Below are 27,321 nucleotides of genomic sequence, written 5' to 3'. Positions count from 1 at the left end.
TGTATATATCATTTAAATGTTGCATAAGTTCAGCTTATAGTACGTTTAGATTTACGAAATCCTCTCAATCTCAAATGCCATATCGTATACTTCAAATACAATGCTTTTTACGCCATACGCTAAACTAGACACGTACAAAATTAATCACAAGCAAATACAACACTGCTTGCCAATTTTGCAACTGTGGCGGAATTTTTTTCTCTGTGTAATTTTATTTATTTTTGGGAAAATTTAGAAGGAACCAACATAAGTTCGGAAACGGAATTGTAATACATTGAAATATATAATATTCGCTAGATAATATATTTGAATATTGTTAATAATCAATCATTGCATGTTGTTAACATAAATCCAAATCTCTGAAATTAAGAGGAAAAGGCCAGCACAAAACATTGCAAAAAATCTACACGGAAACACGGACAGCGAAGAAAAGAAAATCAGCAACAACAACATCACAGTCAATCACTGCAAACGAAGACGACAATACAACACAGAGGTCTTTGAAAAGCTGGCACCCAATCGGCAGGGTCTCGAATTCAGCAAAAACAACAAGAGAATACTATTATTCATCTGGAATTAGCAATTAAAGTTCAAAGATGATTAAATTATTTTCACTGAAACAACAGAAGAAAGAGGGCGATCAAACTGGCCGCAGTGGAGCACAACAAAAGAAAGCATCTGCTGCCCAGTTGCGCATACAAAAAGGTAACATGTGTAAAAAGAAAATGTTCATTTCGAAAATAATTTGTATTTGGTGCGTACAATGAGTGTTCTATTTAAGGCGCATCTTTGTTAGTTTTTCCTTACTACTTAATAAGATTTTCCAATTGGATATTTTTCCATGAAACTACCTCTTTCGAAAAAAGATTTTATCCATGATTCATGCCATTGCACTTGGTCCCTTTTTCTGGACAGAAATCTTTGTAGTGGTCATGTACTTTTCCGATTTATACGTCAAAGTGAATGTAAGCTATTTCCGACTGAAGCATGTTGGTCTAATGGGCTTAAGTCTAGTTTAGGGCCCCCTCGAGGATCGTTTTGAAATTTTTATCACATGTATCCTTGGGATCCTGATTACGACGGTATACTGTTTCTTGCGGAAATCGGCATTTCCGGAGATATGGGCCTCAAAAGTTCCTTTGGGACCCTACGGGTTTTAAAATCTACTGAGGCAATATGGGTATCAATTTTAAGCGTTTGAAGTCCAGATTACAAAAAAAAACTATCCAAGTAAAAGGAGATGCGATCGCGTAACCGGGGCTGCCACCTGTCCATAGGAGAAAGTTTTAAATCCACCTAAAACACTTTTCTAACTATTTAATGTTTAGGAAGCGAACTATTTTGAAATATTTGCATGTAGCCCTTATATCGGCAAGTCTCGAGATATGGGCACTTAATTTTCAATAAGTGCTCTTTTATTTTCGTATGCAAACATTATTGCGTATACCTAACCAGCCGAAGTCCTTCCATCTACCGCAATGTTTCTATTTAAAATGTGATTACGTCGCGTAGCTGGAGGTAAAATCTGTCATAGGTGAGAAGTTTAAAATCTGTTCTGATTTAGCATAACTTAAGGCCAAGTTGTGATTTAAACCAATGAAGGCATAACGGCACCCAATGGGGATTTTTTTTTTTTGTTTGCGGACATTCAACAATCAAATTTGCATTGTGAAATATTATTAATTTTGTAATCTTCTAAATAATACTTCCAAAACATACTCAAATACTTTGGATACTGGCTGCACTGTTTTCGAAAACTATGCGCTGTGGTTTGATTTTCACGGAATACCACATATTTTTAAATAAAACATAGATTTGAAGATTTGAATTTGGAGCAAAAAGTTTGCCTCCACAGGCATGATTTTAAATAAATGCATACCTCTTTCATTTCGTCAGAAGGTGGCATAGGTTCCCCAGACTGTTATTGTTTAAAGTCATCCACATATTTTTAAATAAAACATAGAATTTTAATAAAACATATTTAAATAAAAAATAATAAAATAATTAACTCATTTGGCGCCACAAACTGAAAAACTATCGTTATCTCAGTGAATTTTTATAAATGATTTTATTGTTGTATCTATTCCATACTGACCTAACGTCTTGCTTAAGATAATTTTGAATAAACAAAAATTAATTTATTAAAAAAAATTAACGTTTTAAAAGGAAATTTAAGATGTTGAAGAAAAAATCATGATATTAATCCATTTTTAGACATTAATGAACTTACCCTGCCAAAAACATGTGCTATGGATTTCCCCGATCCAGATGATTTGCTCAATTTCAAACTGATTATTTGTCCCGATGAAGGTTTTTACAAAGGTGGGCGTTTTGTGTTTAATTTTCGTGTTGGCCCCAACTATCCACATGAAGCACCAAAAGTTAAGTGTGAAACACAAGTCTATCACCCCAACATTGATCTCGAGGGCAATGTTTGTTTAAATATTCTGCGCGAAGACTGGAATCCAGTATTGACTATAAGTTCGATTGTCTATGGTTTACAGTATTTATTTTTGGTAAGTTTACAACATTGTCGCCATACAATTATTATGTATTAATTTGTATTACCCGTCGCCGCTTTAGGAACCCAATCCAGAGGATCCATTAAATAAAGAAGCCGCTGATGTTTTGCAAACAAATCGTCGCCTCTTTGAACATAATGTATCGAAAGCAATGCGTGGTAATTTTGTCGGAGAAACATATTTTGAATGCTGCCTCAAGTGATATAGAAAAACAAAAGTTTTTACTTTAAGAAATGGTGTCTACCTCTTGGCCATTTTATTGGGAATTGGTGGACGCTTTTATATTAATTTAATTTTTCAAAACAATTAAAGCAACTCTTATTACTCATAACAAGCATCCCGCCCGTTTCATTTTTTTGTCTTGAAAGAAAAAACAACAACAAGCTAATAATATACAATTTTCCCTAATACTTAAACTTAAAGTTCTCATTTTGTTAAACATTCTCCACCTTTTTTTGTAGCAACTTTTTTTTAATCTTCTCCTCCAATATTGTAAACGAAATAATCGCTTTGTTTTAAACATATACTATTTTTGTAAACATTTAATTGGAATTATTATTTTTTAATACATCTTTGAAAAATTAAATAACAAAAAAATCGTCAAAAGGAAACACACATAATATTAGAACGAAAACAACTCATTAATGTAACGTTAAATAAAAACTTAACATATTTATAACTCAGTAGATATTTCGCAAAATAAAAAAAAAGAATTATGAACATACATTCAAGGGATTTCTTATTATTCTGGACATACATAAGCCAATACTTGTATGCTGAAGACATGTTTGCGATAACCTGTAACATTTTTCTCTTTAAAATTTCTTTATGAATATTGACCATTTCTGTTATTATATTTTTAATAACATTATACACTCAGCATTCTTCAATTGATCAATTAATGTGGTTTAATGTTGATGTTGTAAACACATTTAACACCAGGTTTTCGTAAAATTTTTCCTTCATTGGAAGTTAGTGAGGTGTGGAAAAAATTAATTCCCCGAATGAATATTATGTATACAGTTCATTGCACAAAAGTACTTACCAATATAGCTTATTTAATAAAATTTGCAAAAATATTTTTTTCACTCCATACAACCACCGCATGCATAAAACTTTTTTTTTTTTTTTAATTTACTCTTTCTTTATTATACACACTATATTTTCCAAGCAGTCCATGGCTTGCAATTTCTATTAAAATTCCTCTTATCATATAAAAAAACATTACATGTTGAAAGATTTATATGACCTATTGATCCTATAATTGAATGCTTTGTTGTTTTAATTTGATATTTCGCCACAAACATAAATCTGAGACAGCTGCTTGTCGACCAGTATTCAAACCCAAATCATAAAGTCTGAAAATAAACATATGTAAACACATTAAAAAATAAAGTATTGTGGGGAAATTTAACAGAACCACCCACCTTGCAATCAAACCGACATTAATGTCATCGGTTAACATTAATTTCAATAAATTATGCATAAGATTTGCTGGCAATAATTTAAGTATTGGTCTGGCACGTTCTTTACCACACTCGACGAGTAGTGTTATGAACTGATAGACAAAATATATTTTTGGTGATAGTTCATCACTGGCAACAAAATGTTGAAATATTTTAAAAATATATTGTATTGATGATTGCAGGGGTTCTTTTAATTGTGCTGCTGCGGTATCATGCATATTATTTGCATGTAATGCCGTTATGCTAGAGCCTAGCAGTAAACTGTTTTCGGTAAGAAAATCGTTGGAACAGGAATTGTCTGAACCATCGGTTGCAATTTTACGCATTTTAGCCGCATTATTTAGTTCATGATCATCCCCGTCATGGGAGCGTGAACGTTTCTTTTGGAGTGGTTGATTGCGTGTCTCCAATGCCGATATAACACAATAAACACATAATCTTGCTAAGACATAGGAGTGGGGTTCATTGACGTCCTCTCTGATAGAAAATAAAAAATTTAATAATTATGTATTCAAATGTTTGCATATGTTATTTACCCTTGACGATTGTTGATAATCGATGGTACAACATTGGTTAGCAGAGCCTCTGTGATACGTTCAATATCCAAATGGGAAATTGCAAAAATTATGTCCATTGCCTTCATCATATCCTTGAATATGTATATAAAATGCCAGAGGTTACATTTCTCTTTTAAAATCGCCCCTAAGCAGAGTGGAGTGCTTACCTTTTTATATTTACATTTCAGCATTTCTTCAACCAATTGCGAAGAAAGCCATGCTGGTCCGCCAGCATGCAATAGGGATTCCAGAACTTGGGCAGCCCTTGGTGGTACCCAGCCATGATTGGCTATGGTACTCCAAACTTCTTTGAACTGTTCAACTAATGGGTTCCGAGACACCAAATTTTGTGTTAATGTCAGAATGCGTGACTTTAAACTGCCTGTCGGATGGGCGTCATATTGCATTTTTCGTATAATTTGAAAAGACAGACCTAATCGTTCTTTAACATATTCCTGTGCGGACATTTCCTCATTACCCGGTGGGGTAAGAAATTGCTGAATCATATTTAGTGGTTTCAAAAGATCTTTCTAGAAAAATTTTGAAACAGTCAATTTTACAGGCATAAAATTTATATTATATATTTTTATGTTACTTACATCTGTTACGGAATGCATATACGCCCTCAAGAATGCCGTTGCACAGACAGAAAATGTAAACATACGCCTCTTTATATTATCCAATATATTCTTAACATCGGCCGCCGACAACGTTTCTTTTTCCCATGAGCTCAGAACATGATTAATAACGCCGGGTATATTAATACAAATATCTTGCCATGTTAGATTACTAAAAGAATATAAAATAGGATATATTATTCAGATTGCATTTAAGTATATACTTTTTAATAAAATCCAAATAAAAAATATTAAATATTAAAGACCACAAAATGTAGACCAACTTACGAGTTTTTAATTTGTGCATCGGGCTTGCTGAAGGTCAACAATAACTCTTCCACAATATTATCATCGCACATTGCAATCATATTGCGGGGATTTTTTGGTTTATTTCGTTCAACCATATAATCCCGTACCCATTTCTCAATAAAGGTATCACCATTATCTGGGAGGACAGCCTAAAAAAGCAAAAAAATTACAATATGTTATTCCAAACTATTCGTTACAAATATCTACAAACTTACATGGGAACCATATGTCTGAACAATGGAGATCGACATCAGAAATGAAACATCAAAAAATGCAGAACGTATGATATTCGTTTTGCCCACTTCGCCTGGGATTTGTTTAGAATTTTCATTGCATTGTATTAGACGTTGTACGAATGTTTTTAAGCGGCCTTCGACAGCGCCCACAGATAATATTAAATCGAAACTGTTACCTGCAACGAAGTCTATTTAATAAGTTTTCAGACCTTTGGTACTTTTTATTAGTGCTACTTACCCACTAACACTTGACACAGTACTCCCAACAATGCCTCTTGCATTTTATTGTAATCTGCGCAAAGTGTCTTCAAAATACCCGACAATGGAACTTCAGCACGTATAATATAATTAATTATGGAATTTGTTTGATTACCCCATTCACGTTTTTGCAAAAGCAATGAGGCTTCCTGTTCTCGTTGGGCGGCAAAATGTTTGACATGAACCTCACTGACCAAATGCTGTTTGGCCCAATCATTAAGTGTAAAATCAATGATGTTACAAGAACATTTTGAATCCATTAAATCCAAAAGGAGATTATCCTCAAGAAGCATTTCAAACGCCTCAACGACTTCTGGGATATAATCAGTTGGGGTTTGTTCAGAAGGAGCTGAAATTAAAAAAATAATAAAAAATAATGAATTTATGAATCTAAAAGAACACACACAAATATTCACCTCTATTTTGCGCATGTAACTGTTTTATAATCTGTGGAACCTTGAAAAAGGTAAATGCACCCCAAATGGTGTCATGACTTGTTACCGAACTACTCAACGACACAAAACCAGCACGTATTATTTCATAATAGAGACGAGTATTGGAAAACTTTTTCAATCGCTGCAACATTTGCATTTCGGCTACATAATATGATGTATCATTGCAAGGATTCAGTAAAACTTCCACTGCCAACAAGGGTTGCACACAATACGATATTGGTTCTGGCAACGGCTGGACATCAAGTATCTTCATATCCAAATGATGGACATCTATGTATGCCAATTGTTGAAGATATTTCTCAACACACGGATGAGGTGGTGTAAAATTTGAATTTGTCAAAGATGTCTTGATTGTGGCATAATTTTCACGTATTTTACTATAATTATCGGGCGCCTCTTGTCTTCCCACAAACAGAATCGCCAGTATAAATTGATTCTTAACTAGCTTTTCAATAACCGCACAACACTGATCAAACAAATATGAATGTTCTGCACTTAGTTCACGATTCATTTCGTAGCTGGTGGTAATCGTGGCAAAGATGTGCATTAACCAATCGACAAAAGAAACAATTGCACCAGGCAACATTGATTCTTCGGCTTTGGTGCTGAAAAATTTAGATAAAAAAGGGGATTAACAAAGGAGTTTACTAGACCAAAAAAGAAAAAACTTACCGACATGAAACACCATCTAAAATTGAATCGACAAAATCCAATAACGAGGTCAGGCAATAAATTCGATCGAAATGTTCATATTTTGCAATACGCCTCAGCACGGCGGCATATGAAACTAAGTGGGCACACAATGAATGTTTTAAATAATTTAAAATCATCTAAAATGAAAGATATTGGTTACAATCTGAGCTAATAAAATTGAGAGAGATATAATGTTATTCACATACAGGATTAGCAGTGGATCCAATCAAGGCCTGTTGTAGAATACAGTCGGATAAATTGTAAACATCGCCGCTAACACCTCGAGGTATTACCTGTAAATAATATTTGTTAAGATTAACACTATTGTAAAATAACATTATGTTAAGGTGATGGTACTTCCAATCTATCACGGAATCGAATCTGTATGTATATACAGTATGATTATGGGAATGACAAAAATTCGACGAAATCTTGACTACCTTCAAGTGTTTGTCTGAAAATGTTTAGGAAATTGCGATATGTACGGCTACATGGTATTGTAGGTGATTAAATCATGAGTGATTTATATATGTTGTACTCAGATCATGGCCCTATCTTCGTTCCGCCAAACGGTGTTATAACTCCCATAGTAGTAAATCAAAAAATTAAATAAAAAAGAAATCCCATTTTCAGAGCGTTGCAATTCATTCATTCATGCATATACTGCTGCGTAAGATAGGCAGGCGGATATTATCGATCAAATAAGCTACTATAGTGTTTATCTTGGAAGCAAAAAAAATAATGGATCCGCACTAAAGAAATCCATTTTAAAGTACCGCAGCATATATATATATGGAAGATTTATAAAATTCATGGGTCTATTGGTTGACATATTTTTTAATTTATGTTTAAAGATCGAATGTCATGGAAAAAGTTTTCAAATTAAATAAACATAAAAAATGGAAAACACAACATACACACACATTTCCAATTTCTGTCGTTAAATCATCTAAAATGAAACATTTAATAAAAATAACATATCTATATCCCAACCAGTTAAAGCAAAATTTCGGTATTATTCAGAAAGTACATCTCGCAACCGCCGCATATCAATTCAAAGTGGAAAGACCAATTTATTATCCCGATCGTCGAAATGAAAAACTTCGTATTGATGGACAACAAAAATCAGAATTGATTACCGAATCGAAACAACCAAAACAATTGCCCAAAGATTACTACTATAAGGTTCTGGGACTTCAGAGACAAGCAACAACGCAAGAGATAAAGGCTGCTTACTATGCGTTGGCAAAACGTTTTCATCCTGATTCAACAAATTTTAAAGATAACAAAGAAATTTCGAAACGTTTCGAAGAAATTTCAAATGCCTACCACATTCTTACCGATGAAACGAAACGTCTGGAATACGATCAGTTAGGTCAAGTGAGAGATGAAGAACAATTTCTAAACAATATGAATACAAAAAATCATGGAAAGGAATATACAATAAAAATACCAAATGTTTTGAAAAGTTTTAAGGATTTGACAGCCTCAAAAGCTACTTCAATACCAACAATGACGGCACCATCAATAAATGATGGTAAGTATAAACAGTGTGAAGGGATTTAACTATAATAAATTCCATTCTTCTTCCATCAGATATACGTCATTTTGTAAATTCTGAACAAAAACTCGACATTACGTTTCTTGAGTCAGTGCATGGTGTTAAGAGAAACATTGATTTGAAATATTTAATCAAGTGTCCTCAGTGTAATGGCAACTCCCTACGGATGGCGGGAAGAACTAGTGTTGAGCCATGTCGTAAATGTAATGGTTATGGACAACTAAAGAAGAAAACAGCAACCTATACTGCCGTCTCCGTATGTGACCAATGTAATGGAAAGAGATTTGTAAATCGCAATCAATGCGACCTCTGCGAATGTCGTGGATTTGTTCAGGAATCTAATAGAATAACAATCCATATACCGGCAGGAGTAAAAACTGGTGATGTTATGTCCGTGGAAAATTCTAAAAATGGTCAACGACTTAGCTACCGCATACAAGTTCAAGAATCCGACTACTATCATCGGATTGGTAATAATGTTGTTACCGAAAAATATGTAAACCTAACTGAAGCAATACTTGGCGGCACAGTTAAAGTTCGTGGTATTTATGAGAATTTAGACTTGAAAATTGAACCGGGCACAGAGTCACACACAAAAATAACACTAAAAGGAAAAGGTATTCGTAGCCGGGGAGATGGGGCTGGCGACCATATTGTTGTGATTAAAATTCGTATACCGCGCAACTTGACCATGAAACAGAGGCAATTAATTTTGGCTCTGTCAAAAACAGAAAATCCAACATTCGATGGTACAATATAGGATATTCAATATTATTTGTATTATTAGCTAAAAATTCTCATCTTCCAAATAAAAGAAAGCATTATCACAATTCTATACATACATTTTTTATATTTATGCCCCATTGTGAGTCCGACCATCGTTCACGCCATGCAACATGCACCAATTTTATTATTTTATTCTCTTTCATATTTGCACATTTAATATTTAAAATTAGATATGTTAATCTTAATTGTTTGCAGCGAAATTAAAACCAGTAGTGCTGTGTTAAAAGGCCGCAGATGAAATTGCAACCGAAACCAAAAACGTTCCACCTGCTACAAAAATAAAGAACTCAAAGCGGAACGGAAAAATATTGTTGACATCGTTGATTGTTGAGAAAGGTGGAAAGGGAGACAGACAATTGAAAGTCTTCTTCTTCACCTTAAATTGTAGTAAGAGTGATAGCACATTTCCACAATTGAGAGAGCTCTACATTACGTTTAAAGAAAGCATCTTTACACGAGCCATAATGTGGAATTGACATTTAAAATCAAGTAAAGAAAAAAATTTGGCATACATACAAAACGTCGTATGTACAGAAAAACTGACAGCACATTTGACATTGATGTCTCGTGTGACAAATCCTTAAATAATGTCATATGTACAGACAAACTGGATTAGGGTCGTACCTAATTTATTGCGCTCCGTACAAAAATACTCACCAAATTTATTGCGCTCCGTACAAAAATACTCACCTTCTCACCTTTATAGGGTTTGTTAGACGTCCGTATTACCCAAATACACAAGGACTTTATTTGGATCTGTGCCAATTGAAAACGGTGAAAATGGACGAAAACATGTTTTTAATTGATCGAAAAAAGATTAGCTTTAAGCGATGTACACACTATCATTTTTGACTGTTAACTTTTTAATCGATTACTGACTGTACAACAACCATAAATATTTTTGTGGTTGCCTGATGAAGGACAAACATATGAGGACACACTATCAAACAACAAAATTTAAGCAAGAGTGTCATTCAAAAATGCTAGTGTGTACACCGCATTATAGAAACACAAAATTTTCAATGACTGAAATTCTATTTTCAAAAAACAAAAATTTCAAAATACGCATTGACAAAGTTGAAAATTTTCAACTTTATATTTTAACACGCAATGCGTATTTGGATAACATTCATTGAAATACATGTATTTAACTTTTGAGGTGAATAAATTCGTCCGCATACGCATGAATTTAGTTACGACCCTCATACGACCCTCATATACTCTGAAAATAATTTATGAAATTTAAGAAATTGTTATTGTTTATGTGCAGTGGTTTTTCAAAGATTTATTAAATGTCAAATAATAAAACACAAAAAGTTTTTGAGTATATTTATTTTATATCTAACGCAGAAACGGAGTTGAATAAGAGCGCGTTTAGTCTACTAAATCCACTCGAACACAAAGGTCAATTGCATGGCGTGTACGTCAAATACTGGATTTTTGAACATTTTTAAGGTGACGTATACACTAAGGAATTGATTTTTGAGATCGAGTGGATTTAGTTGTCGTATTATTCAAATCCGTTTCTGCGTCAGATAAATATAGGAAAAAGCATGTTGTGTTAATTTGACATTCTTTCAACACATAACTAAAAAGGAGTAAATTGATTCCAACGTCATAATTTGAGTACGAAATACCATGATAGGTTTGTTTCATATTAACAGAGTAATTTATTCCAGATGAATGCTGTGATAAATGGTTTTCATTTCAATTAACACACTAGTAATTTCAGATAACACACGAGTAATTATATAGCCCCAAATTTACTTCAGGCAGTCTCTTCAGGATATCATTCAATTGAACAGAGTTCAATTGTCTTTCTCCCATGTCCCCTTCCTTCCTTCGTTATTGGGTATTCTTTTTCTTCCCATTTGTAGCAGGTGGAACGTTTTTAATTTTGGTCGCTATATACAACTGCGCCTTTTAGAAAAAAAACAAAACACAACTGGATTCAATTAAATTTCATTAAAAACATAGTTTAATTTGGTATTAGCCATAAGCAAAAAAATATTTGATATTTACAAATAACTCTTACAAAACAAACAACATAAATAAACAATTATTTTCGTTATTCCTATATTTGTGGGTAAGTGGTAAATAGCGTATGGATGACGAACATAAATAGACTTGAAATGAAATGAATTTCGTTGCTCTCATATCAGTTTTGTTTGTTATTGTATTTCAAATTGTTTTTTTTTATTTGTCTGGCCATAGTGTTGTTGTTATTTTGCATATATTTTCTTTATATTCATTTTGGAAATGTAAATTAAATTTCGTTTTGCAAAACCAAAGAGGAAAAAATGCGTATTGTGAAGGTTTATAAAGACCCAATGCATTCATTGTCAAAATGCAACACAAAGAATAATTGACACTTTGCTGTCTGTGTTGTGGTAGTGGTGTGGTTGGGTGGACAACAAAACTAGGACTACCTTTATGCGAAAAGGCGATTTTTCGTATTAAATATATACATATTTGAATCACTTCATAGATTTAAAGCTTCTGTTCTCGGAGAATGCAATATATCTGCTATATATAAAATAATATGTCGCAATTGCTTAAGTCTTGAAAATGTATATGAAATTATTTAACCTATGAGAAAAAAAGAATTCATATTTGACACCTAGTCATAGATATGACCTGACGAAATTCGTTCACGTCTCTAAACAAATCATATATAGAATTTTTTAATAATTTAAATAAAAAATGTTAAGAAAGACGTCAGCATTAATTTAATTTTTTTTTTTTTTTTTTTGGTGGATAACCTTAGGTCCATGGTAAAAAAATATTCGAATGTTATTCATCAAAATGTTGTAGTTCTGGAAAATATTTCATTTACACACGTACATACATATATCTGGTATTATTTGGCTAAATTTTAATATCAAAATGATCGACGTTTATTTAAACTTGATATTGATCATGAATTGAAGTTTCCATTATTATTATAACATTGTTCGAATAGTGATTATATTGTATAAGTAATAAATGTAACCATTATTTTACCCTTATATATTTGAATGTTTTATTTATGAATTTTATTTTCAGGCAGTCAGGCTTAAGTTCGTATAATCAAATATCGATAAAATACAGTTTTCATATAACAACAACTGCAACAATTGCTTTCAATGATGAGTCTACTTTTTAGACCAGACATGGATGCTGGTGAAGTATTTGTAAACTTCAATCAAAATATAACGTAAGTTGTTAGTGCGATTGCAAATACAAATACATAATTTAAATTACAATTTATTTTCATTAGCTCCCTAGCTGTTGGCACGAAATCTGGTTACAGTCTATACAGTCTCGGTTCGGTAGATAATACTCTAGATAAAATTTACACTTGTCCCACAGAAGAAATTTTTCTAATTGAGCGTCTTTTCGAAAGTTCCCTTGTGGCTATTGTTTCTCAAAGAGCTCCAAGAAAACTGAAGGTATGCTGTAAATATAGTAAACATTTTGAAAACGAATGAAATGGCTCTTGTTCTTATATTAGGTCTGCCATTTTAAGAAACAAAGTGAGATATGCAATTATTCATATTCAAATTCCATATTGGCTGTAAAACTTAATCGTGCCCGTTTGATTGTCTGTCTCGAAGAAAGTCTCTATATACACAATATACAAGATATGAAAGTCGTACACACTATACGCGATACACCATGTAATTCAACAGGTCTTTGTGCTTTAAGTTCATCATCGGATCACTGTTATCTTGCCTATCCGGGCAGTGTAACATCGGGCGAAGTGCAAATTTTCGATGCAATTAATTTGCATGCGAAAACAATGATACCAGCTCATGATAGTCCATTGGCGGCATTGGCATTCAGTCCTTCAGGAACCGAAATTGCAACAGCAAGTGAACGTGGTACGGTGATTAGAGTGTTTTCATCATTAGACGGAACAAAGCTATTTGAATTGAGACGAGGACTTAAACGTTGTGTTTCGATTGCTTCATTGTCGTTTAGTACATGTGCTGAATATTTAGTTTCTAGTTCAAATACTGAAACAATACACATATTTCGTTTGGATCGTAGTTCAGCAGATAGTAATGATACGAAACAAACATCCGATGATTGGATGGGGTAAGTCTATTAATGTATTAATACGATTTAGCACTGTTCGTGTTTAGTGTCAGATATTTACTAACTTCATGGTTGTAGCTTATTAACTTTTGTGTGTTAAATTTGATTGGATTTTGCATATTGTTGTAAATTATTATGTATATATTTAAAATGTACTAAGGTAAAAAAAAAAAAAAATTTACACTAATACCTTACAATTCTTTAAATGCTCATTTCTTTTCTACAAAAATATTAATAATATCCAAAAATCTAAAATCTACATTGAAATTCTAATTTGATATTAATGGAATTCACACTTTTGCATATTTCTTATATACCAAAAAAACCTCATGTGTCATGTTTAAAAAATATTAGAAAATTTACCGTCTACTTGTCTTTTGTTCATTTTGTTTTTTCTTATTATTTATTATATTTTTATTTAATCATATTTTCTGTAATTTTCTCTTTTTCTATCTTTTTCATATTTTCACACTACTCAATCAACCAACGACTATAACATCCATTATCGATTTATATTTGTTTTTTACTTTGTAACTACTCTATTCTTGCGAATAACTTTATTATAATAACTTTATTTATTATTGTGTACAAAAAATATCCTGGTCAATGTATATTGTGTACTATTAACTCCCTACCATATCCACCATACATACACAATTGCAAACAATTTAACTTCGCGTTTCCATATTTCAAAAAAGTTACTCGTTTTTTAGATTTCTCAGCAAGACTGTTTCCAACTATTTGCCAACTCAAGTTACGGATGTCTTTAGTCAAGGTCGTGCATTTGCTTCTGTAACATTACCCGAAGCGGGTATTAGGCGTATGTGTGCCATAGCAAAAATTCAAAAGCAATTGAGGTGAGTTCAAATCATATGCAATTAGCCAAATAAGAAAACATATTGTTGTGAATCCAGCCAGACATCTGAGATATTTGAAATGTTTCAATAATCCAATTAAATTAACATTCATTTTTAGGCTTTTGATTGCTTCCCAGGATGGTTATTTGTATGTATATTCCATTCCTTCAGTCGAGGGTGCTGAATGCCAGCTAATAAAAAAACACGATCTTAGGCTTGATGATTGCTATGCTATTGACGTTCGTGGTATGTGAACACATTTATTTATTAATTTTATTTTAGTGCAGAACATATTTTGTTTTTATATTTTTGGTTTAATTTTTATTTATTATTATTTTTTTTTTGTTCTTTTGTTTATTCACTAGTTTCACCATCTATAGGTGTTTCAGCAGCGACAACAACAGCGGGCGCAACTGCAGCTAATGCTTCCCCAAGTTCGTCAGCTGGTGCATCTTCCAACAAAGAAGAAGCTGCTGGAAAGTCATCACCTTCATCAACAGCAAAAACCGAAGGTCCCTCTAGCAATTCTTCAAATTAAATCTCGACTTTTTATTTAAAGTTATAAAAAAACAAACAAACAAACAAAAAAATAGTTATAAACCAGTAACATACATCATGCCTCTTTTGTGGAATATTCAATTCTTTAAAAGATGATAAACATAAATATGTATGAAAACATTTTCTCTTAGCTCACACACAATCAGTCACATCAGTTTAAGCATATGAATATGATGATAGGTGAGGAATGGAAAATGGATTTCTATCAAAAAAATTTTTTTTTTCTTTAATGTTGTGTGGTAATCAAGTTTGACCTTAAAATTACAAAAAAATATATATATTCTCTTGTTTTGCTAAATTTTGTTTACATACATTTTCTTTTTTGATGTAATTAATTTTATTTTAATTTCATTATTAATTTTAATACGATTGTCGGAGTGATTACGCCGTTTTCAGATATTTAGTTTTACTTTTTTGATCAAATCATGCAAATGTGTTATTGTAATACAACAAATATCAAATATCATTTTCTTTAAGACTTTTATGTTATAAATAGGTTTCTTAATTGCAATAAAGTAATATAATAAAAAGCTTGGCATTATAAATTTCTTCGTTCTTATAATTTTTGATTTGAATTACATCGTATATCAATAAATTTATAAACTATACAGCATATCCGTAGTTTACACACACACTCACCACCCACCATAATAAACATACACAGATACACATATAAATATATAAAATACTTTATTTTTTCCTTTTCATCTCTGTCATTTAAGGGAAATACAATAAAATAAATCTTTTTTACAAAAACTCACACTTTTTAGAATTACATGTGGGGTGTTATCACCGCATCCTTGTTTTGGGAGCTTAATTTGAAGAATGTACACTTAAGTTTCGAATATAAAATATTTAATCTAGATTACACATCTACTTTTGATTTATTATGTACGGATGCCTTTAGTCAACCGTTTGTTCATTGCTATACCAAATTTAAATTTTGAAAAAATGGGTTAGGGACTTCAACATACCGAATATTAAAATAGACCTTAGTATTGGGCTATGTCAAAACTGATACTCCAAGAACTCTGAATGCCAAATTACAATCCATTACCTTTATGGGGGCTACGTAAAATAGTCGACTTAATGATTTCTCTCCCAGAGAACCCAGAACGTCAAATTATTGTTCTTACGGTTTCAAAATACCGTTAAAACCATGAAAAATACAAAAAGGGACCGGTATATCCCAATTGCTTTGCCAAACATCATAATAGTAGTAGTAGCAACTATGTACCAAATTTGAAGGTTCTAATTAAATATTTCTATCGCAATTGGATCTCCGACGAATATTTTAATATTCATTTCATGATGGAGGGTATAAAAAACCTTTATGATTGTCCTTCTGTTCGGGAGTTCTTATCCTTTATACACATCATCCTGAAGGAGGGTTTAGGTTATCCCATAGTTGATCCCGTCATTTTACATTTAATGAAAACAACTCGACTGATAAATGCAAAAAAAAATCGATCTGATTGAAGATATATTTTCCATGCATATATCTACTCCATAATTAAAATATAAATACATGGTTTCCACTAATAATGCTGGTTGGTTTTATTACAAATACTAGAAAATGATAAGTGTACATTAACATGGATATACAGACATTTCATATCGAAAACATATATGTAGTAAGTTTTTATTTCAATTTTCATTTGTTTCCTAATTAATAGTCAAACATATTTTTAATTATTTTTAGATATTAAAAATGTGGAAAAAATAAAAACAAAATCACACTAACATTCGATAATTTATTTTAATTCCTTTAAGAACTTTTATGACGCATACGAATGAAGAAGACACTATCTTAGATAATGAACAAAATGATGAAATAATTTACGTATATGGCATAATTTATCGACATAAGGTAGCGTCGATTTTCTGCAACCATGGGGCAATATCTTTCAACTTTGGCCGATACATAACATCCTTGGCTAAGGGATTATGTTCCAAATACACCGTTTTCAATGATTTGCTGCCCTTGAGGATTTCCACATTTTTCCAATCATCTATAGAGTTATCATTCAACCATAATTCTTCCAATTGTTCCAAACACGATATATTGTCAATGGTTTTCAAACGGTTTTTGGCTAAATCCAATGTATCCAATTGCGTGTTGGCTTCCAAGTTTTCAATTTTCTCTATACCATTCTCGGAGAGATATAATTCCGATAAATTGGTAAGTTTTTCCAGATTTTCAATTTTTACAATACGATTAGCTTGAAGACTCAGTATCTCCAAATTTGTTAATTTATCGAGATTTTCAATTTTGGATATTTTATTTTTACCCAAAAACAATTGACGTAGGTTAACAAGTGTATCCAGATTTTCAATACGCCTTATTTTATTATCACCCAACTCCAACATTGTTAGATTTGTCAGCATCTCAATGTTTTCGATTTGTGTAATTTTATTGGCAACCAAAAACAACTTCTCCAGTTTGGTAAGCTTCTCCAAATTTTCAATTTTGGTGATACGATTAAAACTCAGATCCAATATTTGCAGATTGACCAATGCATCAAGATTCTCAATTTTCGTCAATTGATTATCGTAAAACTCCAATTCCACCAATGTTGTTAAGGTGTCCAAGTTTTCAATTTTCTTGATCAAATTCCATCGAAAACCCAAACGTTCAATGTTCTTCAATGGTTCCAAATGCTCAAGTTTTTCTATGCGATGATGATTTAAATCCAATTCATAGCATTCAGGATCATTTTGAACTATTTCCTCGATGGAACTTAACTTTTCGCCGGGTATAACGTTGGGCATAGCTGCCGCTTTTTGGCAGTTCGCTGCGACAACAGATAATTCGGGCGATTCCTCTCCAGACTCATTATCCTTGGCTTCGGCATCAGCCATTATTGTCCGATATAAATTATAAAAAACTAGAAAAATTAGTTAAGAAGGCGAAGCAAAACAATTTAGTTGCAATCAAAAGGTGGTATGAATAATCTATATTGTAGAGTTGGGTAGTTCCGGAACGAACTAGTTCATTGGAACTATTCCGAAAAAGGAACGAACGGAACTAGTTCCAGTTCTTTAATTAATATAATTCCTTTCTCTGATCCAGTTCCTTTTTTGAACTATTTGAAGCAAAGGAACTGTATGGAGCAAAGGAACTATAAAGAGCAAAGGAACTATATGGAGCAAAGGAACTATTTGGAGCATAGGAACTATAAAGAGCAAAGGAACTATATGGAGCAAAGGAACTATATATGGAAAAACGAAAAAAAGAATGATGAAAGAGAGAGATTCAAAAGAACTATGTAGGAGTCGGAACTATATGGAGCAAAGAAATTGTATGAACTAAAGGAATTATATGGAGCAAAGGTACTATATGGATCAAAGGAACTATATGGAGCAAAGGAACTATATATGGAAAAACGAAAAAAAAAATAATAAAAGAGAGAGAGAGAGATTCAAAAGAACAGTGGAACAGTTTGCTGTCAAAATGCATTATTGTTAATTGACTTCCATTATGAAAACGTAAACAAAGTCGAAATTTTTGACATTAGACTTGAGAAAAAGCAGCTGTTTTCCGATTTCGATTGCTATCTTGGTGACCTTATTAATAGATCTTGGACTCATGGCCTATAAATAAGGTCACCAAGGGAGACCAGCTGATTATCGATACCTCTCAAGTTTGCTGTCAAAATGCATTATTGTGAATTGACGTCCATTATGAAAACGTAAACAAAGTCGAAATTTTTGACATTAGACTTGAGAAAAAACAGCTGTTTTCCGATTTCGATTGCTATCTTGGTGACCTTATTTATAGGCCATGCCTATGTCTTTGAACAAAACTGCAGTTGCAATTTCGCTTTGTTTTGCCCATGGCCTATAAATAAGGTCACCAAGGGAGACCAGCTGATTATCGATACCTCTCAAGTTTGCTGTCAAAATGCATTATTGTGAATTGACGTCCATTATGAAAACGTAAACAAAGTCGAAATTTTTGACATTAGACTTGAGAAAAAACAGCTGTTTTCCGATTTCGATTGCTATCTTGGTGACCTTATTTATAGGCCATGTCTTGAGCCATCCGTCGCGTTATATGTTATCGAAAATACAACAACCACAAGGAAACGATAACACAAACGCATATCGTTCCCCTCCTGAAATCCTAATATGTGTTTTCACCTTAAAGTACATTTACATTTTACCGGTTCTAGTTAATTTACCTCGATTTACCTCACAAAGTGAAATCTACTCATTAATATGCTTGTTTTCAGTAACGTATTGTAATTGTTTCAATATTTGTTAATAGTACACACCACATTGCAAACAAAATCAACTAAAAAACATTTATTGAAACTTCATTTTGACTTTACTGGAATTTGTTCGTATACTTTTAGGAATATTAAATGGAGTAGTATAGTTTGCAATTTAATTGAAATCGGCCTTAATGGGTTCAAATTGCATTTTTTGGAATAAATAAAAAATAAATATTTTTCCTTGAGAGATGTGACTGAGTAATTTTTGCTAGAAAAGTAAGCAAACACACTAATTATCATCATTTTCTCGAAATCCAATAATATATCAAAAAAGGCGCATTTAGACCATTTACAACACCAAATTAAATCTCGATTTATTCGAAGTTTACGCACATCATTTGTCCAGCGGCAAAATTCTTAAATCATTTACATTTATTAATATGTTGAAGTACCCTGTCTTTAAAACCGATAAATATAAGTTTTTACACATAGAGTTCAATTTTTAAAACAATGTGCAGCTTCAGAAAATAAAAATGTTTAATTTATTCGAAAATGTGCCAATGTATTTTTTATCATATTTGAAATTGATATATGAGTTACAAATTAAAACTAGCTGTCATTATTAATTTCTCAAATGTGACTACCTTCAATAATTATGCCATGGCAAAACATAAAGAAATAAGAATATGAAATAACAGTACGTTTACAGTACGTTACATCCTCATAAAGAAGGTTTACCCTTGTAAAAAGTTCTAATGTACAAGTCGTTTAATTCTACACATTTTATAATTTTTCAAATTTGTTCCTCAATGTTGTTGTTGCCTTAAAATTGTAAGAAAATGATTTTTGTCCAATAAATCAAATTTTGAGTCGTAAATTCAGTTGTTTTTTATTTCATCACAATTTAAATATATGTTTACTCAAAATTATTTACTGTCAACATTGAAAATAAATAAAAATCACCAGATTGAAAGGGTTTCATTTTCAAAATCAAAACTATTTTGATATTCTTCATGCATTGTGTGTGTCACAGATACATAAACAAACTTTCAAAAAATCACACATAATATGATAAATGCTGTACGGCATGATGTATAGTGTGTGGAAACTTTTAGAGTCCACACTATCGAACAAGCAAAATCTGTGCAAGATAACACGATAACACAAACGCATATCCTGAAATCCTAATATGTGTTTTCACCTTAAAGTACATTTACATTGTACCGGTTCTAGTTAATTTACCTCGATTTGCCTCACAAAGTGAAATCTACTCATTAATATGCTCGTTTTCAGTAACGTATTATAATTGTTTCAATATTTGTTAATAGTACACACCACATTGCAAAAAAAAAATCAACTAAAAATCATTTATTGAAACTTCATTTTGACTTTACTGGAATTTGTTCGTATACTTTTAGGAATATTAAATGGAGTAGTATAGTTTGCAATTTAATTGAAATCGGCCTTAATGGGTTCATATTTGAAATTGATATATGAATTACAAATTAAAACGAGCTGTCATTACAAAAATATTCAACTTCCCCACCATGCAAAATGTTCTGTACGGCTTAAGGGCTAAACAGAATGTTCGCGTTGAACGTTTTTTGTTATCGCGTTAACGCACGCAAAAAGTTAAAATATATTTAACTCCGAAGCGCAGCGCACATCAACTTCGAGCATTTGTGTTATCGTTTCCTTGTGGTTTTTGTATTTTCGATAACACTTAACGCAACGGATGGCTCAACGCGAGCATTCTGCTTAGCCCTTTATTACCCAAATACGTCGAATCCATATACAAACCGCAACACAAAATTGAAAATTTATTAAATTAATCCACAAAAATGAAAAATACGTTCTGTCAAAGTTGAAATTTTTCAACTTGAAATTTTATACGTTCGACGTATTTCGGTAACATTCATATAAATACATGTGTTCTACTATTGTGGTGAAAAACGTCGAACGAGCTAGTTGAATTTTAGGGAAGCCTGTAAAGAAATAAGAATATGAAATAATTCTACACATTTTATAATTTTTCAAGTTTGTTCCTCAATTCTACACATTTTATAATTTTTCAAGTTTGTTCCTCAATGTTGTTGTTGCCTTAAAATTGTAAGAAAATGATTTTTGTCCAATAAATCAAATTTTGAGTCGTAAATTCAGTTATTTTTTATTTCATCACAATTTAAATATATGTTTACTCAAAATTATTTACTGTCAACATTGAAAATAAATAAAATTCACGAGATTGAAAGGGTTTCATTTTCAAAATCAAAACTATTTTGATATTCTTCATGCATTGTGTGTGTCACAGATACATAAACAAACTTTCAAAAAATCACACATAATATGATAAATGCTGTACGGCATGATATATAGTGTGTGGAAACTTTTAGAGTCCACACTATCGAACAAGCAAAATCTGTGCAAGAGCGCCATTTAAAAGTGCTAGTGTGTACACAGCTTAATACGGACGTACAAAACATTTTGCCACATATAATTTTGTGCGCCTCGTTGGAATTTAGGTAACGTTGTTTGGCATTTGTTTTTTTAGTCAAAAGTCGATTTACTTGTCCCTATTTTGGATTCTTCTGGAATATAAGAAAATATTGAACATATATATTTTAAACTACTAATAAATTGTAAGAATACATTTCTCGAATCATTTCACCCAACTGTGAACAACAGTGACATACATCCATTTCAAAGACTGATATTAAGTTTGTGTACAAATTTCATTTTATTGTTTTATAGTATCGTAAGAATATAAAAAAGAAGTAAAGAGGTAGACATGTCGGATTGGGATACAGTTACTGTTATAAGGAAGAAAGCTCCCAAGGCTTCTGTTCTTAAATCGGAGTCGGCAATTAATCAAGCCCGTCGTCAGGGTCAAGCTGTGGAAACTACACAGAAATGTAAGTCAACAATTCATATATATTTTTAGTGCATTTTATAGGTTATGAACAATGAGAAAGACGGACGATTGCATTCGTTGTCAATATACAGAATTAGGTTAATTTCTTAACTCTGCGCCTAATGACCTCCTTTTTTATATTGTATATATCTTCAATTTCATCATATCGTCAAAATGTTGCAGTACTTATACTTTGAATGAATTACGAATCTTCTTGTCAATACAGAGTCACACATTGGTGTTTATTAGTTCAGAAATATTTTTTTTTTGTTTTTGTCGTTTGTAGTTTATTTGGTGTAATGGTGCTTCATAGCCAATACACGTGTGTGTGTTTTGCCGGTATATTTCATGATACATTTTTAAAATAAACTCTGAAATTTTATGCGTCCCTGAAGGTGGGAAATTCTCGATTCTATAATCTATTGAAAATTGAAATCAGATATTTGCAGCTATATTTCCTTATTTTCTCAGAAAAGAAAAACAAGAGAATTTAACGAAAACGTGGAAAGTACTAAAAAAATCAGAATGTAGTAGTTTACTATTTTCAGTCAAATAATTAAAGTGAATACTCATATATAAGCAACAACATATGCATATAACGCACGGAAGGCTTGAATATATTAACCACATAAATAGTTTCAATAAATTCTTTGTACATAATAATTCCTTGTCAAACAATGAAATAAATTTTAATGTCTCATTACCCACAATGTCTTCCTTCTCCCCCTTCGGGCTACTGACTATGTGTTTTTAGAGGAATATATTAAAATTTGATAATTTTACCTAGGTGCTTAAGGATTCTGTACAAGCTAATAATGGTGATGGATGTTATAACCCAACGATAAGTTAATCATTTCCCAACACTGTGGGCTCGAAAATGTTGAACTATGTTGAATGTTGAAGTAATGAAAATTCATAATTGTAATCAGCATTTCGAATTGATACCATTAGTAAATTTTATGAAGCTTGGGAAAATACAAGGTCCCAGCGGAATTTTGGTGGTCAATATCTCAAGATATATTTATGAATGAATATATATCTCTGTAATGAGGTCCAGCGAGGTTTCAAATCGCCCAGAGATACGGCCTTTAACTTAAGCAAAAAATAAATTAAACAGTCTTTCATTAAAAATAACTTCCTCCTTATTTCTAAATGAAACGGTAATGATTTCATATTTGACATGACAAACCATTATTGTACTTACTTAAATATGATAGACTTCTCGAGAGGCAATTTACAATCTCTAATTTTTCTTATATTAAATACACAAATTACACTGTCAAATTATATCTACAGCATTATGAAGACATGACTTTAAGATAGAAACCAACCAAGCAAAATTTTTAAAATGCATGACACTCTTCGATTCAAAATATCTAGCATTGACGAGTGTCATAAAATAAAAAGAATATACTGAAATATTATACGACTTTGTATTTTTTACTCTCTTTATATATTTCTTCGGTCATGGATTCAAGCCAATCGGAATAGTAGCTTAGAAAACGATGCAGTTTTACTTGTTATTACGACTTGTTAAATATGTGTAAATATGTAAATTGCAAAAATGAAACAAATTGAGTTTGCGCCGCTCAAACATTACAACGTTGTAAATTAAGTATATGCTGATAATTCTTTTTGGACATAGATATAACAATTGGACATAAATAAAATAAAACAACAAAATTATCATGTAATATTACAAGATTTTTAATACGACAAATTTTCTTGCAGTCGGTGCTGGCACCAACAAACAGCATGTAACAACAAAGAATACTGCCAAATTGGATCGTGAAACTGAAGAGCTGAAACATGATAAAATTCCATTGGAAGTTGGGAAAATTATAATGCAAGGACGTCAAGCTAAAGGCCTAAGTCAAAAGGATCTCGCTACTGTAAGTTGTCACCTATATAACCCGCCAAAACACGATAATAACAAAATAATATATCTTTATGTTTTTGGTTACAGAAAATCTGTGAAAAACAACAAATTGTTACAGATTATGAGGCTGGTCGTGGCATCCCCAATAATCTGATTCTTGGCAAAATCGAACGTGTGATTGGTATCAAATTGCGTGGCAAGGATCGCGGCCAACCTTTGGCGCCTCCCGGTAAGAAGTGAGAAAATGCTACCACCGCTGCGTGTACAACTGGCAGCGGCGGTGGTAATAGTGGTGGGAATGGCGTCGTTGCAGTTGCCAAAACTAAAAATAAATCGAATGATACCACTAAATCACAACAATTGGTGGCGGCAACTGGTACTGCGACAAACAACAATTCATTTTCTCACAATGCTAATACTACTTCTGCTAACAGCGGCAGCAAAAAGCGCAAATAATTTATCGGGAGGCCGTGGCTTCTTCAAACTTAAAACACAAATACAACAACAATTAGATGATGGACTGTGAATGCAAAGTTTTGAATTCAATAACTAATCTAATAAAACGCCATGTTAATGGTTGCTATTATTGATATATAGCCCCTATCTTATTTGTCATAGTTTGTTTTGTTTTTTTTTTCTCCTATGATGCACTTTATCCAGCTTTTAAGAATACAATCACTTTTAGGATAAAGGCAAAAAACAAAGCAGGACAGAACATAGAATCTAGAATATGTTTATATAACCACTATATTTCTTAACTCGTTCAAATGCAGTTTACATTTATGCCATTTAAAATATATTTGTGTGCTGTAAAAATCACAGCAACAACAAAATCAAAACTGAATGTAATTACTGTATAACATGAATATATATAAGTATGTTTCTTTGAAATTCAATTAACAATATCATCATCATCATCCAATAACAACCAACCAAAAAATCTAAACTTAAATGTATTTTTAGTCATTCTCCTTTGATGTGTTGTATTTTATCAGCGCACAATGGAGTTTATTCTACTATCGTTTAATATTTTTAATTAAATAAACCAAATTATAAAAAAACGAAAATGCTTCAATGTTGATTTTGTGAATGCTTTTTTAAATGGGTTTAAAAGAACTGGATGCTGATTTTCACTGAATCTCGAGTATAATCCGGAAATTTATCAATTAGACTATACATTTTTATTTATTCTATTTTGCGTCGGAGCTGATTTTCTCTTATTGGAACGAAAATAATTCAACGGGGATATGAAAAAGCTTTTGGACCATATGTTCCTGTTATATACGATGCCAAAAGAAGCGCTGAAGTCGAAGACGATACGCTATCCTAACTTTCTTGTAAATCAAACAACGATAGTTTCAACTTTGTTTGCATTCAACAAAAAAGGTCAATATTTAAAATAAAATAATTTTCTCTTATATAGCATACGTTTATATTTGTATTGTTAATATGGAATAAATCTTAAGAAATTATGAAAATCGGTTAGGAATTCGCAGAGTTATTTCCAAAACGCCAATTTTTTCATAATGGCTGTTGGATTGTAAAGAAAATTATAGCATACTTTTAGGCAAATCACACAGTCTGTGTGTATTACATACATACACTATAGCCATTATGAAGAAATAATTGTATTTCCATTTGTATAAGAGCGCTTTTCATTTTAAGGGAATGGGCGTTCAGAACAGAACATCAAGTTTATTTCGGATCAGTGTTGAATTCAAATGCAAATAATTCGGCAAAAACTAAATAGATTTTTTTATAAATTTAACAAGTATTTCGTAAGAAGATTTATTGCAATTATTTATCCCCTTCCCCTTGTCATCAAAAGTAAGCATAGCTCTTAACCCAAAATAAGCAAAGCGATGACCCTCACCCCCTATAGTGCTTACGAATCGGCTTCCACAAGCTGTTAAAATTTAACCAACTGCTCTATTACAACAAATGAGGTGTTAAATTAAAGGGGATATTTTTTTCTTTATTATAGAAGCAGCAAATTTAATAGTATCCTTCAAAATAATGTTACGCACATTTATGAGGAAAATACGAACACGATTTGAAATAGCCAGACTTCTTAGCTTTTATATGACACACATTTCATTACAATACCACCAAGTTCAGTTTAAATGTTATGGGGCAAATGTCAGAACATAAATTTTTCCCTTTCGCTATTTACATCGACTCTATTATCAATAGCATTGCGGTCTCAAATTGACATTCATAAAATTGAAATAACTATTGACCTAATTGCGATTTTTGGAGAATTTAAAAGGTTCAAACCCAGTGATTGTCTGTGTGGAAAATTACATTCAAAATTCATTGGATTGGTTCGAAATATCTCAACACGTTTTCAAATTATTTAATTTTTATCAAAGTCTTGATTTTTTGTTACGCTCTGCCTGTGCGTCATCTTTTGATGTAGTATGTTAATAATAATTTCGATATCTGTTAATAATAATTTCGATATCTGATAATAAAATTTATAAATATGAAAATTTATATACGAAATTTTGTTTAAAGTATATTTTTAAAAATTAAACCATTTAGAGGTTTTTTTATAATAAAAGTTGTCGATACTATAATAAAGACATTTAGCCCATTAATATGACACCTTATTTGTGTTAATAGAGGAATTCGTTAAGAAGTTTGAGGCAATGTAAATTTATAATTCTAAAGAAACAAGTGTCAGTCTGGAGCCAAATCACCGAATTCGTCATCGAGTTCTGTTTTGTATAGAGAAACATTTCGATCTTTGTAAATTTTTGGATCACTGCATTCGATAGTAATTTATTTTGTCTACTACTTTTTTACATTGCATATCGCTCATTAGCTGCAATACCGACATAAATAAAAAAAATCGTTATTTTTGAGTTAATAATGCAGAATTGTTCCCTATATCAGACTTCATATTGTTACGTTCTTAGATTTTACTAAATCCCTTGTAGACGTTGTTTTATTTCCCGATACAATTCGTACCAAATAAAACGCGGGTTCTTTCTGATTACGATTATTACAATGATTTTATTCACACAACTTTACTTTGCACTTTACTTTACACGACGGTTTCAATTCGCGATCTGATTCACAACTGACTCACTGCCTTTCCATTCCCTCTATTTATATGAGCCCTGCCTGTCGCTACAGAAGTTTCTAGACGATCTGGTAACACCTAGATCACGAACAATCTACCAATGCAACAAACACATTGAGTAACAATAACAACAACAAACTTACTGAGTGAACAATAACAACAACAAACTTGAGTAAACAAACTTACAATAACAACACATATACAGGCGAGGGAATAACAAAGAAAGAGGAATAACAACAACACATATACAGGCGAGGGAATAACAAAGAAA

The 27,321-nt window shown here is 31.9% G+C and overlaps 6 protein-coding genes across 7 annotated transcripts; 4 read left to right on the top strand and 2 right to left on the bottom strand.

Annotated features, from left to right (window-relative positions):
* The first annotated feature begins 569 nt into the window (after positions 1–569).
* LOC133334594 (nedd8-conjugating enzyme UbcE2M) lies at positions 570–2,877 on the top strand. Its single transcript, XM_061542908.1, has 3 exons — positions 570–705; positions 2,215–2,516; positions 2,584–2,877. Exons 1-3 carry the CDS (start codon positions 597–599, stop codon positions 2,722–2,724), a joined length of 552 nt encoding a protein of 183 aa, XP_061398892.1. The 5' UTR covers positions 570–596; the 3' UTR covers positions 2,725–2,877.
* Positions 2,878–3,751: 874 nt separating this feature from the next.
* Positions 3,752–9,603, bottom strand: LOC133334586 (mediator of RNA polymerase II transcription subunit 24). The gene is made up of 12 exons (XM_061542899.1): positions 9,517–9,603; positions 7,320–7,406; positions 7,093–7,250; positions 6,382–7,025; positions 5,946–6,314; positions 5,687–5,883; positions 5,451–5,620; positions 5,145–5,334; positions 4,713–5,075; positions 4,525–4,637; positions 3,950–4,465; positions 3,752–3,880 (listed from the first exon to the last, which is right to left on the bottom strand). Exons 1-12 carry the CDS (start codon positions 9,601–9,603, stop codon positions 3,781–3,783), a joined length of 2,994 nt encoding a protein of 997 aa, XP_061398883.1. The 3' UTR covers positions 3,752–3,780.
* On the top strand, positions 8,068–9,436 carry LOC133334592 (protein tumorous imaginal discs, mitochondrial). The gene is made up of 2 exons (XM_061542907.1): positions 8,068–8,650; positions 8,710–9,436. Exons 1-2 carry the CDS (start codon positions 8,068–8,070, stop codon positions 9,432–9,434), a joined length of 1,308 nt encoding a protein of 435 aa, XP_061398891.1. The 3' UTR covers positions 9,435–9,436.
* Positions 9,604–12,577: 2,974 nt separating the features above from the next.
* On the top strand, positions 12,578–14,937 carry LOC133334589 (WD repeat domain phosphoinositide-interacting protein 2). 2 transcript variants are annotated; one of them, XM_061542904.1, is made up of 6 exons: positions 12,578–12,656; positions 12,720–12,891; positions 12,954–13,540; positions 14,254–14,397; positions 14,516–14,643; positions 14,763–14,937. In XM_061542904.1, exons 1-6 carry the CDS (start codon positions 12,586–12,588, stop codon positions 14,933–14,935), a joined length of 1,275 nt encoding a protein of 424 aa, XP_061398888.1. In that variant the 5' UTR covers positions 12,578–12,585; the 3' UTR covers positions 14,936–14,937. The 2 variants fall into 2 exon arrangements, with proteins under 2 accessions (XP_061398888.1, XP_061398887.1); XM_061542903.1 differs by having other exon boundaries at positions 14,239–14,397.
* A 1,874-nt stretch (positions 14,938–16,811) lies between these two features.
* Positions 16,812–17,817, bottom strand: LOC133334591 (protein phosphatase 1 regulatory subunit 7). The gene has a single exon (XM_061542906.1). It carries the CDS (start codon positions 17,815–17,817, stop codon positions 16,813–16,815), a length of 1,005 nt encoding a protein of 334 aa, XP_061398890.1. The 3' UTR covers position 16,812.
* Positions 17,818–21,921: 4,104 nt separating this feature from the next.
* LOC133334585 (endothelial differentiation-related factor 1 homolog) lies at positions 21,922–24,552 on the top strand. Its single transcript, XM_061542898.1, has 3 exons — positions 21,922–22,084; positions 23,815–23,975; positions 24,050–24,552. The coding sequence occupies exons 1-3, from the start codon at positions 21,961–21,963 to the stop codon at positions 24,200–24,202; spliced, it is 438 nt and encodes a 145-aa protein (XP_061398882.1). The 5' UTR covers positions 21,922–21,960; the 3' UTR covers positions 24,203–24,552.
* The last annotated feature ends 2,769 nt before the right edge of the window (positions 24,553–27,321 follow it).

The sequence above is a fragment of the Musca vetustissima genome, unplaced genomic scaffold (assembly GCF_032173495.1).
Source record: "Musca vetustissima isolate MV318-11 ecotype Yass unplaced genomic scaffold, APGP_CSIRO_Mvet_v1 utg34183, whole genome shotgun sequence".
NCBI lineage: Eukaryota > Metazoa > Arthropoda > Insecta > Diptera > Muscidae > Musca > Musca vetustissima.
Note: the sequence above shows the minus strand (reverse complement) of the source record. Positions and strands in the feature narration are given on the sequence as shown.

Excerpts from the sequence above, each read along its gene's own strand:
- LOC133334594 (XM_061542908.1), top strand. The coding sequence starts at position 597 with ATGATTAAATTATTTTCACTGAAACAACAGAAGAAAGAGGGCGATCAA. Across the intron at positions 706-2,214 it reads CCAGTTGCGCATACAAAAAG|ACATTAATGAACTTACCCTG; the intron begins GTAACATGTGTA and ends ATCCATTTTTAG. Across the intron at positions 2,517-2,583 it reads GTTTACAGTATTTATTTTTG|GAACCCAATCCAGAGGATCC; the intron begins GTAAGTTTACAA and ends TCGCCGCTTTAG.
- LOC133334592 (XM_061542907.1), top strand. The coding sequence starts at position 8,068 with ATGAAACATTTAATAAAAATAACATATCTATATCCCAACCAGTTAAAG. Across the intron at positions 8,651-8,709 it reads GGCACCATCAATAAATGATG|ATATACGTCATTTTGTAAAT; the intron begins GTAAGTATAAAC and ends TTCTTCCATCAG.
- LOC133334586 (XM_061542899.1), bottom strand. The coding sequence starts at position 9,603 with ATGAAAGAGAATAAAATAATAAAATTGGTGCATGTTGCATGGCGTGAA. Across the intron at positions 5,335-5,450 it reads GATGCACAAATTAAAAACTC|TAATCTAACATGGCAAGATA; the intron begins GTAAGTTGGTCT and ends ATATTCTTTTAG. Across the intron at positions 4,638-4,712 it reads TGAAATGTAAATATAAAAAG|GATATGATGAAGGCAATGGA; the intron begins GTAAGCACTCCA and ends TACATATTCAAG.
- LOC133334589 (XM_061542903.1), top strand. The coding sequence starts at position 12,586 with ATGATGAGTCTACTTTTTAGACCAGACATGGATGCTGGTGAAGTATTT. Across the intron at positions 12,892-12,953 it reads GAGCTCCAAGAAAACTGAAG|GTCTGCCATTTTAAGAAACA; the intron begins GTATGCTGTAAA and ends TTCTTATATTAG. Across the intron at positions 14,644-14,762 it reads CTATGCTATTGACGTTCGTG|TTTCACCATCTATAGGTGTT; the intron begins GTATGTGAACAC and ends TTTATTCACTAG.
- LOC133334591 (XM_061542906.1), bottom strand. The coding sequence starts at position 17,817 with ATGGCTGATGCCGAAGCCAAGGATAATGAGTCTGGAGAGGAATCGCCC.
- LOC133334585 (XM_061542898.1), top strand. The coding sequence starts at position 21,961 with ATGTCGGATTGGGATACAGTTACTGTTATAAGGAAGAAAGCTCCCAAG. Across the intron at positions 22,085-23,814 it reads TGTGGAAACTACACAGAAAT|TCGGTGCTGGCACCAACAAA; the intron begins GTAAGTCAACAA and ends ATTTTCTTGCAG. Across the intron at positions 23,976-24,049 it reads GTCAAAAGGATCTCGCTACT|AAAATCTGTGAAAAACAACA; the intron begins GTAAGTTGTCAC and ends TTTTGGTTACAG.